General features: G+C 35.4%; 1 protein-coding gene across 3 annotated transcripts in view; it reads left to right on the plus strand.

The window, feature by feature from the left end:
• The window catches only part of PLA2G4A (phospholipase A2 group IVA), a 434,510-nt gene that overhangs the window by 373,151 nt on the left and 46,426 nt on the right, over positions 1-14,933 (plus strand). For all 3 annotated transcript variants that reach the window (XM_064370567.1, XM_064370568.1, XM_012444627.3), the window contains 3 exons: positions 3,217-3,353; positions 9,428-9,650; positions 10,371-10,485. In XM_064370567.1, the coding sequence (XP_064226637.1) occupies positions 3,217-3,353; positions 9,428-9,650; positions 10,371-10,485 (475 nt within the window). The remainder of the gene's footprint in view (positions 1-3,216; positions 3,354-9,427; positions 9,651-10,370; positions 10,486-14,933) is intronic.

Raw genomic sequence — 14,933 nt, forward strand, 5'->3', positions numbered from 1 at the left:
TGTAAGGCACACAATATGTTCTTAATAAATCTAATTTTCCATTCTTTTTATCATTCATAGTTATAATTTTATAGTTTTATTATTCATGTTTCTATAGATGTTATGGAATCTAGAATGTTACTAGTGGCTAAAAGCTTCAAGACCAATATTTTTATATATCAATATATCAAGATCAATATTTTCATATATCAATATATCAAGATCAATATTTTTATACATAGGTAAACTGAGCCCACAGGATTTTCTTGGCCTTAGGACACAGAGTTAGTTGGGGAAAAGTAGGAGCTATTTGTTTTGAGAGACAAAGTAGAACATAGTGAAATAATAGCTTTGTTATATGATAGATCCAGCTATAACTGCAAATACCACTTTCTAGCTTTGAGATATTGGAAAAAATATCTCTTTGTGTGTGTTTAAATTGCTTTATTTTTAAAAATGGGGTTATTGGCCCCGTGTGGTGGCTCATGCTTGTAATCCCAGCACTTTGGGAGGCTGAGGTTGATGGATCCCTTGAGTCCGGGAGTTTGAGACCAGCCTGGGCAACATGGAAAAACCTTGTCTCTATTCCACTACACTCCAGCCTGGGTGACAGAGAGAGACCTTATCTCAAAAACAAAACAAAGAAACAAAAAAAGGTGTAATAATATGTACGGATATGTTATGAAAATTAGATGATATAATGTAAATGCATGCTCAACAAATGAAGGTAATTATAATCTGCACAGTCAGTTGTTTGATTATTCAATTTTACGTACAAATATCTGACATTTTCCTTCCCCCGATGACAACAGAAGTATCTGAATTAACACCCTTACCCGAAAACCTCCTGTAGAGTTACTTCAAAGCAATAATGAGAACAGTAGGTTACCTAACACATGAATTCCAGTTTAATAGGAGGCTGTTTCCAGAAAATTCCAAGCAACATACAATAAGCATCTTCAGTATGTGTCGGGCTGTTGACATTTGAAGAAGGACATCTGGGAAGTTGTTTTCTTAGGATTAGAGAAGCTTTTATGTTCATTTCCCCAGTTTTTCTTATATCTCCTGCTGAATAACAGTGCAGGCTGTTTGCTGCATGTTGAAGTCAACGGTATAATGTTACTAAGAACTTTTTTTCTCTATTCTAAACTCCCTGATTTGTATTGGGTTGGTTATTTTTAATAATACAGTGCTACAATTAACCATACCTACAGACTCAAAGGCCCCCAAATAAATTTTGAATATGAACAACCTTCTGTCTTCTTCAGTATCAACTTGAAATTGTTTTTCCTTAATGCACTTCATAATCCTATCTTCCCAACTCCCCAGTACACTCCTGCTACAATACTAAGACCCCAAGTATTTTGGTTCCCAAATCTCATACCCTTTCCTGCTTATGACTATCTTAGTCTGAACCTTAGGCCCAGAACTGAGCACACAGCATGTTAAATGTTTGCTTTTATTATTATTATTGTTGTTGTTGTTGTTGTTGTTGTTGTTATACTGCCTGTAAACTCAACCCCCTTTCAAGGCTGAATTCAAATCCCTCCCTTCGTTCTAACTTCACACCTAACTTCCTTACAACTACCGTGGTACCTAATACTTTATTTTATTCTATTCACCCTCTCTATAACCTACTTTAGTTTCCTATCTTAGCTTTATTTTCTCCTCCAGACAAGCTTTTAAGGACTTACATATTTTACTTTATTTACAATTTTAAAATCTGTTTGAGAGCATGGTGTTTATGCGAACCTATATACATCAAAATAAAGATACATAAAGATACACACACACACACACACACACACACACACAGGATCAAAGCTATTTAGATCCTTCCATTGCACTGCACAACCTCATTACGAGGTTTCCACTTTGTATGTAGCTTGATGCCTAATGTTTTTTGATTTGAGACCAGTTGTTAGAGTACAGATCTGGGTTAGGAATTTAGTCCTAGGTGTTCTACTGTCCACTGCTCTAACTGTAATAAGATCTAGCCTCTGCAGATTTCTCTTTCTCAATTTAAAGCATAAATATTTGCTATTATTATTATTATATTGCCTATATACGCAACCCCCTTTCAAGGCTTAATTCAAATCCTTCCTCTTTGTCTAAATTCATATCTGGCTTCCTTACAACTACTATATCTTATGACTACAATCTTTTTGGTCCTTCTGGTTGTAAAATAATCACCCCACAAATATATGTATACATCATATTGGCAAGTGGCCACTCAGGGTTCAGGTTCCAATACTTGAAACACATTATATTCATGTTGTATATTCAGCATTTCTAAGACCGAGCACACTGTTTCTTCCTTTGCCTAACTTCGTGCTTTGGGATCCTTGTTCTGGGTAATGATAGCATCACCTGCTTAAGAGCAAAGCTAGAAACCCTAAGTCTGACCACCCACTTCCTCTCTGTTACTGCTAACATCAGATTGGTCACCAGATGTTAAAGATTCTCTCTGTAAATGTAACTTGAAGGCAAGGTGCTTACTCAGCTGCGAGTAGATCTTACACAAGTAACATCAGGCATCATTATAGAACTTTCATTTGCAAAACCAACAAATACTTTCCTTCTGCTCACCTTACATGATTTCTGAGGGTTAAATAAAACAATATTCCTGAAAGCAAGCCAAAAATTTGCAAAAGATTGAACAAATATATTGTTGTTATTAAATAGAGTAAGTTGGTCATTTTCATAATATGTGTTTTCCAATAGACATTGCTTTTTAATTTTCTTATGTGGAACATTCATTTCTTTTCTTTTTTCTTTTTGAGACAGAGTCTTGCTCTGTTGCCCAGGCTGGAGTGCAATGGCACGATCTCGGCTCACTGAAACCTCTGCCTCCTGGGTTCCAGCAATTCTCCTGTTTCATCCTCCCAAGTAGCTCGGATTATAGGCGCCTTCTAGCATGCCCAGCTAATTTTTTTTTTTTTTTTTGTATTTTTAGTAAAGACAGGGTTTTACCATATTGGTCAGGCTGGTCTTGAACTCCTGACCACTGGTGATCCACCCACCTTGGCCTTCCAAAGTGCTAGCATTACAGGCATGAGCCACCGCACCCGGCTTTACTTTCTTCCTTTAAAAAATTAGGCCATTACTAAAGTATGAAGTTAACTTACACTTCTTTATGACAAAATATGGGATATATAATGTAAAAATTGAGACTAAAGGGAACTGTATTTTATGATTTTTACTTTGTGTACAAATCTCTGTGTCACATCATTTCAGGTGCCTGTGGTAGCCATATTGGGTTCAGGTGGGGGTTTCCGAGCCATGGTGGGATTCTCTGGTGTGATGAAGGCATTGTACGAATCAGGAATTCTGGATTGTGCTACCTACGTTGCTGGTCTGTCTGGCTCCACATGGTCAGTATGCATTTTTAATTTTAGTTTTATAATTTTAAATATTTAGGATTTATCTAACTCAAGCACTAGAAGAGAAAAGAGGATTTAGAAAATTGAACATTAACTTTAAATTACTGAAACTTTCCAGTTTGATGCCACAATCTGCTTTAAAAGATTTTTTAAAGACAAATTCATGCCTAATAGTAAATTTTGTTGCAAATTTACTTTTTTGAAGCCACTTTGTAACTTAAAATGTAGTTAAAACATAAAAAAGACAAATTGAAAATAATTCTAGATAAATATAGCAGTGGAACAACGTACTCTACCCATAATTAAGTTAATCTTCTTATAATTTGCTGATTTGTAGTCCTTCAGTGAACATGTCTAACTCTACATGATTCACTCCATATTCATTTTCTTCTTTAGGGCAAATAGAATAAGATGCAACATACCATAGTATACAGAACAAAGAAAACAATTTTCAACATGGAAATACTATATATTTCATTGGTTTTCATCTAAGTAAAAATGACATTAGTCCTTTAAATGTATTTAGGTGAAGACTTAAAACATCAGCTAAATTTAGGTGGAGACTTAAAACATCATATGAATAATACTTGTACCTTCTAGATTTTCACAAATATATTTATAAAACATTTTCAGAAATGATACTACATACTTTTGCTTTGCTTACCTCACATAAGCACATTGAAAATCAGATGAAATCCTTGCTCACATGTCTCAAACAAGAGTATCACCTTATTAATGAAGATCTGTCTTGGACTTACAAGGCCTTTTTATTCATTCGGCCGTGGCAAAACTCATCTATCAGATTATCATATTATATATGTCTAGCGTTTTAAAGTTTCTGTGTCATTTTATCTTGTGAGACAGATATGAGTTTATTCATTTTTATGCTAAAGAAAATTTGACATAGAAGCCAAATGACTTGTCTAACATCACTAGTAGAGCTAGCATATAAACTCAGGCTTTTGATCTGTCATTCTGAGTTCTTTCTACTAAACCACACTTTTTTCTTGGACATATATGTTTCATAGAGAATATCACATTTAAATAATCTACATTTTTAAAAAATGTTTTGAATCAGACTAGTTATGAAACAAAAACCTAGAGTCAGCATTGCTGTCTTCTCTGTATGTACCCTCAAAATGATTGATTTCTTCTGAAAGAAGGGAGTAGCCCATCATCATTCTTTCCCTTGAAGGAAAGAGCAGGCATCTGCCTGTTTAATGAGTAATGTGTTAGAAAATCTTGGACCCTTCCATTAGTTCGCCTACTCAATCATTTTGTTATTATTCTTCAAGTGGTTTTCTTTCTTTATACTCATAATTTATTAGATCCCTGTTGTCCATCACTGACAAATGTAAGAAGCTCACTTTCTTAAACTCATCTAATAAAGCAAGACTAGACCTTGAGTGCTGATTTGGGGATGTAATTGTGTATGCATGAGCTATATTAGAACTGCAGTTATTGCTTTGGTTATAGATTTGTGTAATATCTTCTTATATTCTCCTGTCAGTAAACATGTCCTGTAAAATGTAATTAAAGGATTTTAAATGTGCACACACACATTTATATATATGAGATACACCGTGAAAGATAAAGAAGAATATATGTATATCTATATATATTCTATATATAGAAATATATATGATACATATATAGAGAGTAGAAGTATATATATTCTCTATATATACTATATATATACACACACTTATAGAATATATATATATATATTACTCTGTCTTTCACAGTCTTATTTCCTTAAAGATCAGCTTTCCCCTTTTTATTTCGCTTCCTTAAAAGGCTGCTCACTCCTTGTAACAGATTTTCATTCACAGACCACTTGATTTGCGAAGTTCTCGTTTTCCTTGACTTTTCTGGGTACGTGGAATGGAGGAGGGAGAGACTGGAGACTGAGACGTTTCGCACATTGCTTTGTCCTTCTTTCTGACTGTTCCTATCAGGCCTCTTTGATTTTATTTCATCCTCTCTGGTCTCTCCTCCATACATTGTCCCTACCACTTCCACAATTTTTCTCCTTAATGTGGGCTTTCCCTCAGGGCTTCTCTTTGGGTCTGTTATATCAGTATGTCCTCCACAGGTAATTCCACCAACTTCTGCCATTTTAGCTATTATCATCAAGAATGTAATTCATGGAATCCTATAACACTCCAAAACTTAATAGATAAAAAGAAAATAAAACCCTAATGGAAGCTGCAAATAAACTGTCATAGAGGCGAATCAAGTGAAAAATAAGATCTAGAGGGAAGGATTTTTCAAGAAGGAGGGATGTTTTAAAATGTTGAAAATCTGTGAAAAGCTTAGCAAAGGACTGAGCTTGGTTAGTGGTTTTAGCAGGAACCACTGGTTAAAGTAATTAAAAGATAATTTTGAACATGAATTTGCAAAAACTAAGGGCTGAATAAAACATTAAAGTACAAAAAGTAGGAATATGACCTCGTAAAAGCCATCTATTATTTCAAGTACTTTGTTTGAAAGAGAAGGAGGGAGTCATTGTTTGAAGGGAACATAGGACCTGGGGAAGGGTTTTTATTTATTTTTTCAGAATTTAAGAAAGTTGAGCATTTTCGTAGATGTCTGAGGTATAAGAAATAGTGTCGAGGGATAGATGGAAGGTAAAGAAATGAAAGATCATGGATGGAAAAAGACCAGCAGAGACAGGACACAGATGGAAAGCACAGGCGAAGGTGTTAACCAAGGAAAGAGGAGATGCTCCCTGAGGCACGAGAAAAGGTGGTCAGGATGATTCATGGTCACAGTTCTCTCTTAAAAAGTCTAAGTAAGAAGGTAAAAAGTTCAAAGGAAGGAATTCGGAAGGGCTTGGAAAAACAAATTACGCTTCTATGTTGTGTAACCTTTTATATTCTGCTGATACGTGGCCGTTACTTGGTGTAAGTGAGGTAATACGGAAATATCTGGAGAAGCCCTGGACCTCCCAGAAAGTTTTCTGTGATCATAAAAGAGAATTTTAGGTAGGACAAAGCGTCCCTTATAGCTGCTAATACCTTTATGGTAATTACTTCTGAGATTAATTTTGGATGATACTTGTGATTCTTTAACTATAAGTATTAGCTAACCTGGAGACCTGAAATGAGTGAACTAAAAAATCAGGACAGTAATCCCGTGTTCTTTTACTCAGGATTAGCACAGCTTTCTTTCTCAACTGTTCTAATAGGGGCTTCTGTTGACTGCCATGTTTGTACAGTATTGCCATCTAAAAAGAAATGAGAACAGCTCTGCATCTGTAGACAATATGGCCCAATTTACTGAACTAACTAAAATAGAATTTGAGAGTGAGAACATTCAGCTTAGTAAGTACAAAAAATTGCCGGAACAATGAAAAAAGAAACAGCATTAACAGAAATGGTCACATAAGGTGTAACAGACTCAAAGGTCAATATTCATTAGAGAAAATTTGTTGTTGAAGGGCTAAGATCGTCTTGTTCCCTAATGAATCTCTCTCACCTAGCATAGTGCCTGACTTTCTTTAGGTCACAGTTGCTTAATCACTAAATGAAGAAATGGGTAAGTAGCTGCATTTTATGGGAAAATTAATTTAGGAGTTTTTAAAGGATTTTAAGATATTTGCTTAACAGGTGTTGAGGGTCTTCTCAAGAAGATTTGAGATTCCAAATCTTACTTGCAGATGAAAATCACTTCTGCACTTTTTTAAGCCCCAGAATTCTAAATGTTTACCCCTGAAAGTTCAGATTCAGCAAGTCCTGGTGGTTAGCTACTGATATTTTAGAACATTGACCATTTGATTTGGAGACAGGCATTGAACTGAACATTTCTTCTTCTCTGGCTGATTTACATCTAAAATATCACACGACCTAAAATGCATTTAGATAAAAAGAATGAGGTGTCCCGTCTTATAAATATGTTGAAAAATTAGAGGCAAATGTTTACAGATTTATCGACAAATAAACCTAAGGCCCTTTCATTCATTAACTAATTTATAGAGGCCCCCCTCTGTCTAAGCTACTCTCTTTTTGAAACTTGATTGGTATAATTGGGAAACATTATTGGAAAAGAGATGAAAATAAAGGCTTAACTATAGAGTTAGAAATTGGGATGATATTTGTATATTTGATTTTTTATTTTTTGAGACAGTCTCACTCAGATGTAACTGCAGGGACACCATGAAAAGACTCTCCAACTCATTTTGTGAGTTCTGAGGAATATATGTCATAAATGCTGAACAAGCAGAGACCATTAACCCAATGTCAACGGTTGAAGTATTCTAGGTTTTTCTGTCTCTCACCAGGGCTTGTATTTCCAAGCCGACTGCTTAATGAGGTGGGGAGGAGGGAGGAGAAAGAGAGCTAGAGAGAGAGAACACCAGTTTACTTCAACCTTCAGAGAGTACATTGTGCATTTATTAAAAGTATGACAAGGTCCAGAATATTAGATCTTTATTGATTTGGACGGATCACATGGTAGACTTTGGAATAACTATAGGAATAAATGAACTGTATATCTTTCAAGGATTCAAAGCTGTATTGTTATAGATATTTGGTGATTATACTAGGTTGAGTTGGGCAAGTCTATTTGGTTTATCATTACCACATATTGAGAGAATTGTTTCAAATTCAATTTGTGGCATAAAAGTATATTAAAGTTTTTTTTTCTGTGCATGTGTTCCATTGTGGGTCTGTTACTCTCCATTTCTTAACTGATCATTATTCTCAGCTTGTCTCCAAGTAACTCTGAACCCAAGAAGGAATTATAATTTATTGCGAAATGGGAATAGTTTGGTCTCTAAAAACTGAAGTCTTGTATAATAGACTAAAAAAAAAAAAAGCCTATTGGCGAGAGGACAAATTTTGAATTCCAGTTCTGCTGCTATAAATTGGGGAACATGAGCATGTTATTTAAATTCACCAATGCTCTTTTTCCTGATAATTAAAATTTGAAAAACACTGTGAGTCTTCAAGACAACCACTTGTGAACAATTAACTAATACAATGTCCAGAATATAGTAGGCGCCCAACAAGAATTAGTTTTCCCCCTTTGAAGGGACAATAACCATTATAATAGGCATTTTGATTTGAATCTCAGGGAAATAAGAGATTAAAACGTGCTATTTTCTCCTTGGTTGGATGAAGTGGTGAAGTGTTTACATATTCTATTTGTTCTGTGAGTTTTCTAAGCTGTGCTTGTCATATGTTGGACATTAACTAGTCACTGAGGCTAAAAAAGATGAAAAAACCAAGTTTATTTCCTGAAGAAAGGGGACACAGTTTATTGAGGGAAAAGATAAGTCAACAAGTAATTAATATTCAGCATGAGATCTGCCATACTAGAGGTATTGGTTCACAGGAAGGAGCACAATAACTGAATATTTATTATCTAGATATCAAATATCAAGGCTCATGGTGATTTCCAGTCGTACCAGAAGTGGCCAAATGGCTGGCAGCCAAGAGGCTTCACAAGAAAGCATTTACTTTAATGACCTTATTCTTCTTTAGGATTTTGCCTTCAGATTCATATGTTCAGAAATTCAGGGACCTGCAGTTAACAAGGTTTGAGATTTTGTCTAATTGGCTAATGGATAACTAAGGGGAAAAAAAGCATTTGTCAAGGGAATTAGGAATTCACCATAGTTGGGACAGCACATTTTCTACCTGTAGATAAGCATCATGGAAATTTAGATGATCAGATTGCTTGACTGGTCTTGGAGCCAGACAAGTCAGTTTATTTACATGACTCAGATATGCTCTGTCATCAGTCTCAAATAGTCTGATGGAGATACTCCTTCCCGGCACACTGGATAATGGACAGTGGGCCTAGCAGGGCACCCTCTCTCTTGGACTGTGCATGGAAGTTCAGTGTTTCCTCTGATACCTCCTTCTTACTTTGCCTTCATGGTAGACCAGCTCCTTTCTGATTGACACGTTCTTTTCTTACATTTGTTAATATCTGCCATCAGATAATGAGGTTAACCAAATAGATCCACCATTCTTCATTTACAGAGAGTGCCTGGTTTCTTTGGAGACTGCTGTGTAATGCCCTTTATCTTTACTGATTGTGCTTTGTTTTCTGTGTAGGTACATGTCAACCTTGTATTCTCACCCCGATTTTCCAGAGAAAGGGCCAGAGGAGATTAATGAAGAACTAATGAAAAATGTTAGCCACAACCCCCTTTTACTTCTCACACCACAGAAAGTTAAAAGATACGTTGAGTCTTTATGGAAGAAGAAAAGCTCTGGACAGCCTGTCACTTTTACTGATATCTTTGGGATGCTAATAGGAGAAACACTAATTCATAATGTAAGTTACAGTTCAATCTACATTACTTTTAAAACAAGTAGACAAAGCATATTATAAAAGAAAATGCAATACATTTTATAAAAATCACCGGACTCTACTTATTCTTCCAACTATGTGTACTGCACCCATTCTCCCACCAGATATTGTAACTCTTCTACCTTTCAAACTAGTGCTTCCTAATTCATTCAAAGATGTAAAGGTTTTGAGTGTGTGAGGAAGTGCTTTTGTATTCATTTTCTCTGGGGAAAAAAAAATTCACATTTTTAACCCTTAACTGCCCGTTCCGTCCAAGAATGATAACGTTTTTAGATGAGGAGGAATGAACTTAGTCTGAACAGTCAAAAAAGGAGGGGGATCACATAGAACAGACCCACTTGATACATGATTCCAGTGAGATGTTTTGTTGAAGATGGAGCAGAGGAGAGCCTGAGACAGGGAGTCCGGGGCCAAGTTTCTTCTGGGATCCATAGTTGCTAATTCATTCTCCAGTTCAGATGTAGATATAGTCTCTAGAGTTATGATTATTTTCAAAATGAAGATGGTTACTTCCATAGGGGTTATTTTTTGTTGTTCATTCAGGACCTAGTAATTTCTAGAAGTAATAAGATGTATTTTTATTATAAAATTACAAGATTTTGATTGGAAGTACTATTTTAAATAGCATTCTTCTGGTATCTGTTTATAAATTTAAAGTCATCTTTTTCTTTCTTCTGTGGACAGAGGATGAATACTACCCTGAGTAGTTTGAAGGAAAAAGTCAATACTGCACAGTGCCCTTTACCTCTTTTCACCTGTCTTCATGTCAAACCCGACGTTTCAGAGCTGATGTTTGCAGGTATGCTGTTTCCTTTCTCAGAACACCTCCTGGAACCTCTGAATTGTGGTTTCCCATGATTTTCTTTAGAAGAAAGTCATAAGCAATTTCAGTTGTTTATTTTAATGTATTTTCTGTGACATAAGACTTTGAAAATATAAGACAATATTAAGCAAGACAATTTTCTGGTTGTAGAGAATATTCCATGACACTAGTAACTAATGTATTTTCATTTAATATAGTAAAATAAAAATCAGGAATACAGTCAATAACTCAATTTTAGTTATCTGTTTTTCAACAACTTTTGACAAAATAATGTGCCTAGTGCTTTGAGGCAATGCAAATTCTTTTACTTGTTGGTTATCTTTTCATTAATTGGGTAATATGATCTGGAGCTGTCCCTTGGTACTCATGGGGGTTTGGCTCTAGGACTCCCTGCGGATACCAAATTCAGTGGGTGCTCAAGCCCCTTATATAAAATGGCACAGTATTTGCAGGTAACCTACACATGCCCTTCTGTATACTTTAAATCATCTCTAGGTTACTCACAATACCTAATACCGTGTAAATGCTAGGTAAATAGTTGTTATATTCTTTAGGGAATAATTACAAGGAAAAAAGTTTGTACATGTTTAGTACAGATCATACCATAGTAGGCTTAACTACACAGTACATGTCAACCACGTTACATTTTGTGGAATTTTTTAAAATACTTTTGATCTGCAGTTGATTGAGTTTGCTGAACTCGTGGGTTTGCAGAGCCAACTGTATGTCTGCTATTTAAAGCACTGTTGTAATTTTTATAATTCAGCACCTAAAAAGTACTAGTGTATATTTGCAGTGGTTGATGAACAAAATGCCTCAGTTTGTTAAATCTCATGAGTGAACACTTGTTTCTTCTCAAGCTTTGCTTCTTGGATACTCTAAAAGTACACAACATCATACTTTTGGGGGGCTCTGTCAGTGTCAGTCTGCAGCACAATGGCTACTGTGGCTGGTGGGTTTCATTCTGTTTTTAGGAAAAGTATCTCAGGGACAGACACACCATGAGCTTAACAAATCATTATGAATGGTGTGTTATTAGCAGATATATATCCAGGATCCTTTTGTAATTTTCACTATTCTCTCCACTGTCTCTCAGACAAGAATTTTGAATAGTTTACAAAAATTAGCACATATGGGATCCATCCAGTCAAGTGTTTGTTAAAGTATTGGCTAAAATGTTTGTCATGCTTATGGTTCATAAGGCATTTATCACACTTATTATTTTATTACATGTTTACTACAACTGGAGAGTAGGTATTTTTAGCTCTGTTCCACAGAAGAAAAACCAGAACCTCATAAATATTAAATAGTTTGCACATTGCCACATAGAAAGTAATTAGAAGTGCTGAGAATCGGTTTCAAAAATCCTTTCTTCTTTTTATTTTACCATACTGACTTCTGATGTGTACACAGTGATTCCTGACTATGTAGATCGTAGTCTGCAGGCACTAAGGATGAACTCCTCTTTCCTCACCACAATATATCATCCCCACCCTATGAGACCTTATAATCTGTTCGGAAGATATACAATAACTATTAAAGAAGTTAAGGCACAAGAGAGTACAGAACTGTTACTATACACTGTCACTTTGACCGAGACATAGGACCTCTGTTAGACCCAGTTTTCTCATCTGCTAAATGAAGATGAAACTTCTCACTATATTTTGCCAGAAAGTGAGATAAAGTTTGTAAAACAATGGCAGGCCCTAATTATAAATTTCCAGTAAATTTTAACAAATTAGAATGTTCTGTGAAAGCTGTATAAGAAAAGTCAGAGCTCTAGATCTTAAAAATGAATAGGATTTGAATATGAAAGGCAAATTTAATTATTGGAATATGGAGGGGGACGTGCAGCAGGGACTAGGATAAGTCTGGTGTGACCGGCAGCAACAAGGAAACACACATCTTGGGCTATGATGGAGTTCACAGTAGAGAGTTAAGACTTTACAACATAAGACAAGTAAGCGCCATAATGAAATTGCTTCCCTGCCCCCCGCCATAGCTATTATCTTGTAAAGTTTTGAAATTTTTGGAATTCGTTGGTCTGTAACACTTGCATGCTAGTCAGATTTTTGCATGGCCAAATAAATCATCCTTCACCCAGGAAGAATAATGATATAGCCAAAAGAGCACTAGATTCTAATTTAGAAGCCTTGTCTCTCAATAATTCTAAGCTGAATACCTCAGGCTAGTCATGTAATCTCTGATTCTTTATTTTCTTCATTATTTAAAAAGGATATTAACCTTAAGATTTATCTTACAGAGATATTAATACAATAATATGAAATATGCTTAAGATAAGACTGAAAACTAAAAGGAGGCATAAAAATATAATAGTTTTATTTTTATTATCATGATTGTTCTGGACTTTTCACAGTGGTTATATTTTATTCTGAATTTTGAGTCAATAGCCATTTTCAAAGAAAACCTAACTAAAATAATTAAAGAAGAAATAATATTTGGGTGAGTGGGTATTTTGGGTTCTTCTAGACTGAGAAAAGGCTGTTTTATATTCAGTTAGTAGTCTTTGGACCTGTATGTGTTTGATTTTGACATCTGCCTGACTGCAGTACTGCTACTGAGATGAGGGGTACACCACTAACCTTCATTGTTAAGCTTCTGTGATAAGGAGGTTTGAGGTGTGTCTTCCAACAGATTCAGACAAAATCATTAAACATTAATTATATGAATATTGTACCCAGATAAGACATCTTAAGGTACATGTCTTGAGGTTCAAGTAGCTTTACTTGAGTTATTGAGAAAAAAAAATAGAGACATGTCTGTAATTTATTCTTCTAATATATGCTTAGAATGAGGGTGGCTCTGTAGAGGAAAAAGTTGAGAGTCTCCGAATTATATTTTAAAAAGTCAAATAGTCAAATTAGGTTATAGAAGCCTTATTAATAATTTTACTTTAACAATACCAGATAACATTTTCCATCCCTCTTGGAATAATTTTAAACATGTTTCGTTTAGAAATTCCTTGGAAATTTTCAACAAATAAACATTCGTGTTTAAACTGTTAGAAATTCTTGACTCCTCCACTACATCACCTTACTGAAAGGACTTAAAACATTCATTAAAAATTTTCCACTGGTGAATGAACTGCATTTAGGGATTACAACTTCCGGTTATGAACTCAGCATCATGGTAAATTTTTTGACAAACACTATAGGAGTGCAAAGATATTACTCTTCCTCAAGAAAGTTACAATCCTGTTAAAGAGACAAAAATAAAGCATGGAAAAATTCCTACAGTATGCCTATACATGACATAAGTATGTAGACCTGACATAAGGGTGAGCTATCATAGAGATTGAGTATAGTCATAAGAAAGACTTTGTGAGGGTGATGAAGCTTGGATTTAGGTTGAACGTAGAAGGATCTATCAAGTACAGGTAAAAACACATCTTTGTGTGGAAACAATATGAGAAAACACTCAGAAGGGAAGCAGAGGTATGTTTTGGGCATCACTGAAAAAAAAAAAAAAAAACTACCCTAGGACTTATGCACACATTGGTGAAGAAGCTGTTGCATTTGGAGACACCATTAGTCCCAAGTTATGGAATGATTTGAATTCCAGACAAATATTTTTATTTACTTTTGATGATAATAGGAAATAGTTAATGATTTTGTGCAGGGCAATAAAATTATTTACATAGTGTTTTTGAAAAAAGTACTTTCATGTCCAATTAAAGACAGAAGGGAAAGGAATGAAACTGGAAGCAGAGATACCTGCTTCCAGTTTTTGTGATAAAGCCCTGGAACTAGGGACCTACTTATAAACAAAGAAAAGAGTAGACGGATATGAGAGGCCTAAGAGTCATCGGTGTGATGCAATGATGGATCTGATAGAGTGATAGCATAGTTTACTGAAATAGGTAAGCTGGCCCAGAAGAAGAGTGATGAGTTCTTATCTAGGTAAGTCTAGTGGGAGAAGATGACAGAGTATCTGAGTGTAAGGGGCCCAAAGGAAGCTGGCAGTATGTGGAGGTGCAGGAGAGAGGTTGGGTCAACAGGTAGAGTCACCAGCAGGAGAGAATTAGTTGAAAACTAATACCGTGAGTTCTTCAGTGAAGAGTGCAGGGCTCATCTTAGCTTTTGAGAATGCCTATAGTTACTGTGTGCCCAGGCCACAGCACTAATAAAGAAGAGATCACTAGAAAAGCAGCAACCAGGAAGTTGTTACGCTTCAGTTCCCATGATAGGATGTGAAATTGAGAGATAGGGCAATTACTTGTATGAATACCGGAATTTTCCTAACAGACTCTGATTCATTGCTAGTCATGTCTCACGAACTCCATGTAAATCATTGTAAATCACACCACTTTCTGATGAACAGTAAAAGTACCATTTGGCTTTGACATATAATGAATTATGTTTGTTATCAAAATTGTGATTTCATCCCTTCCTTCGTGAAAGGAG

Source organism: Aotus nancymaae, unplaced genomic scaffold, assembly GCF_030222135.1.
Source record: "Aotus nancymaae isolate 86718 unplaced genomic scaffold, 86718_ANA_hifiasm-v0.15.2.pri h1tg000108l, whole genome shotgun sequence".
Classification (NCBI taxonomy): domain Eukaryota; kingdom Metazoa; phylum Chordata; class Mammalia; order Primates; family Aotidae; genus Aotus; species Aotus nancymaae.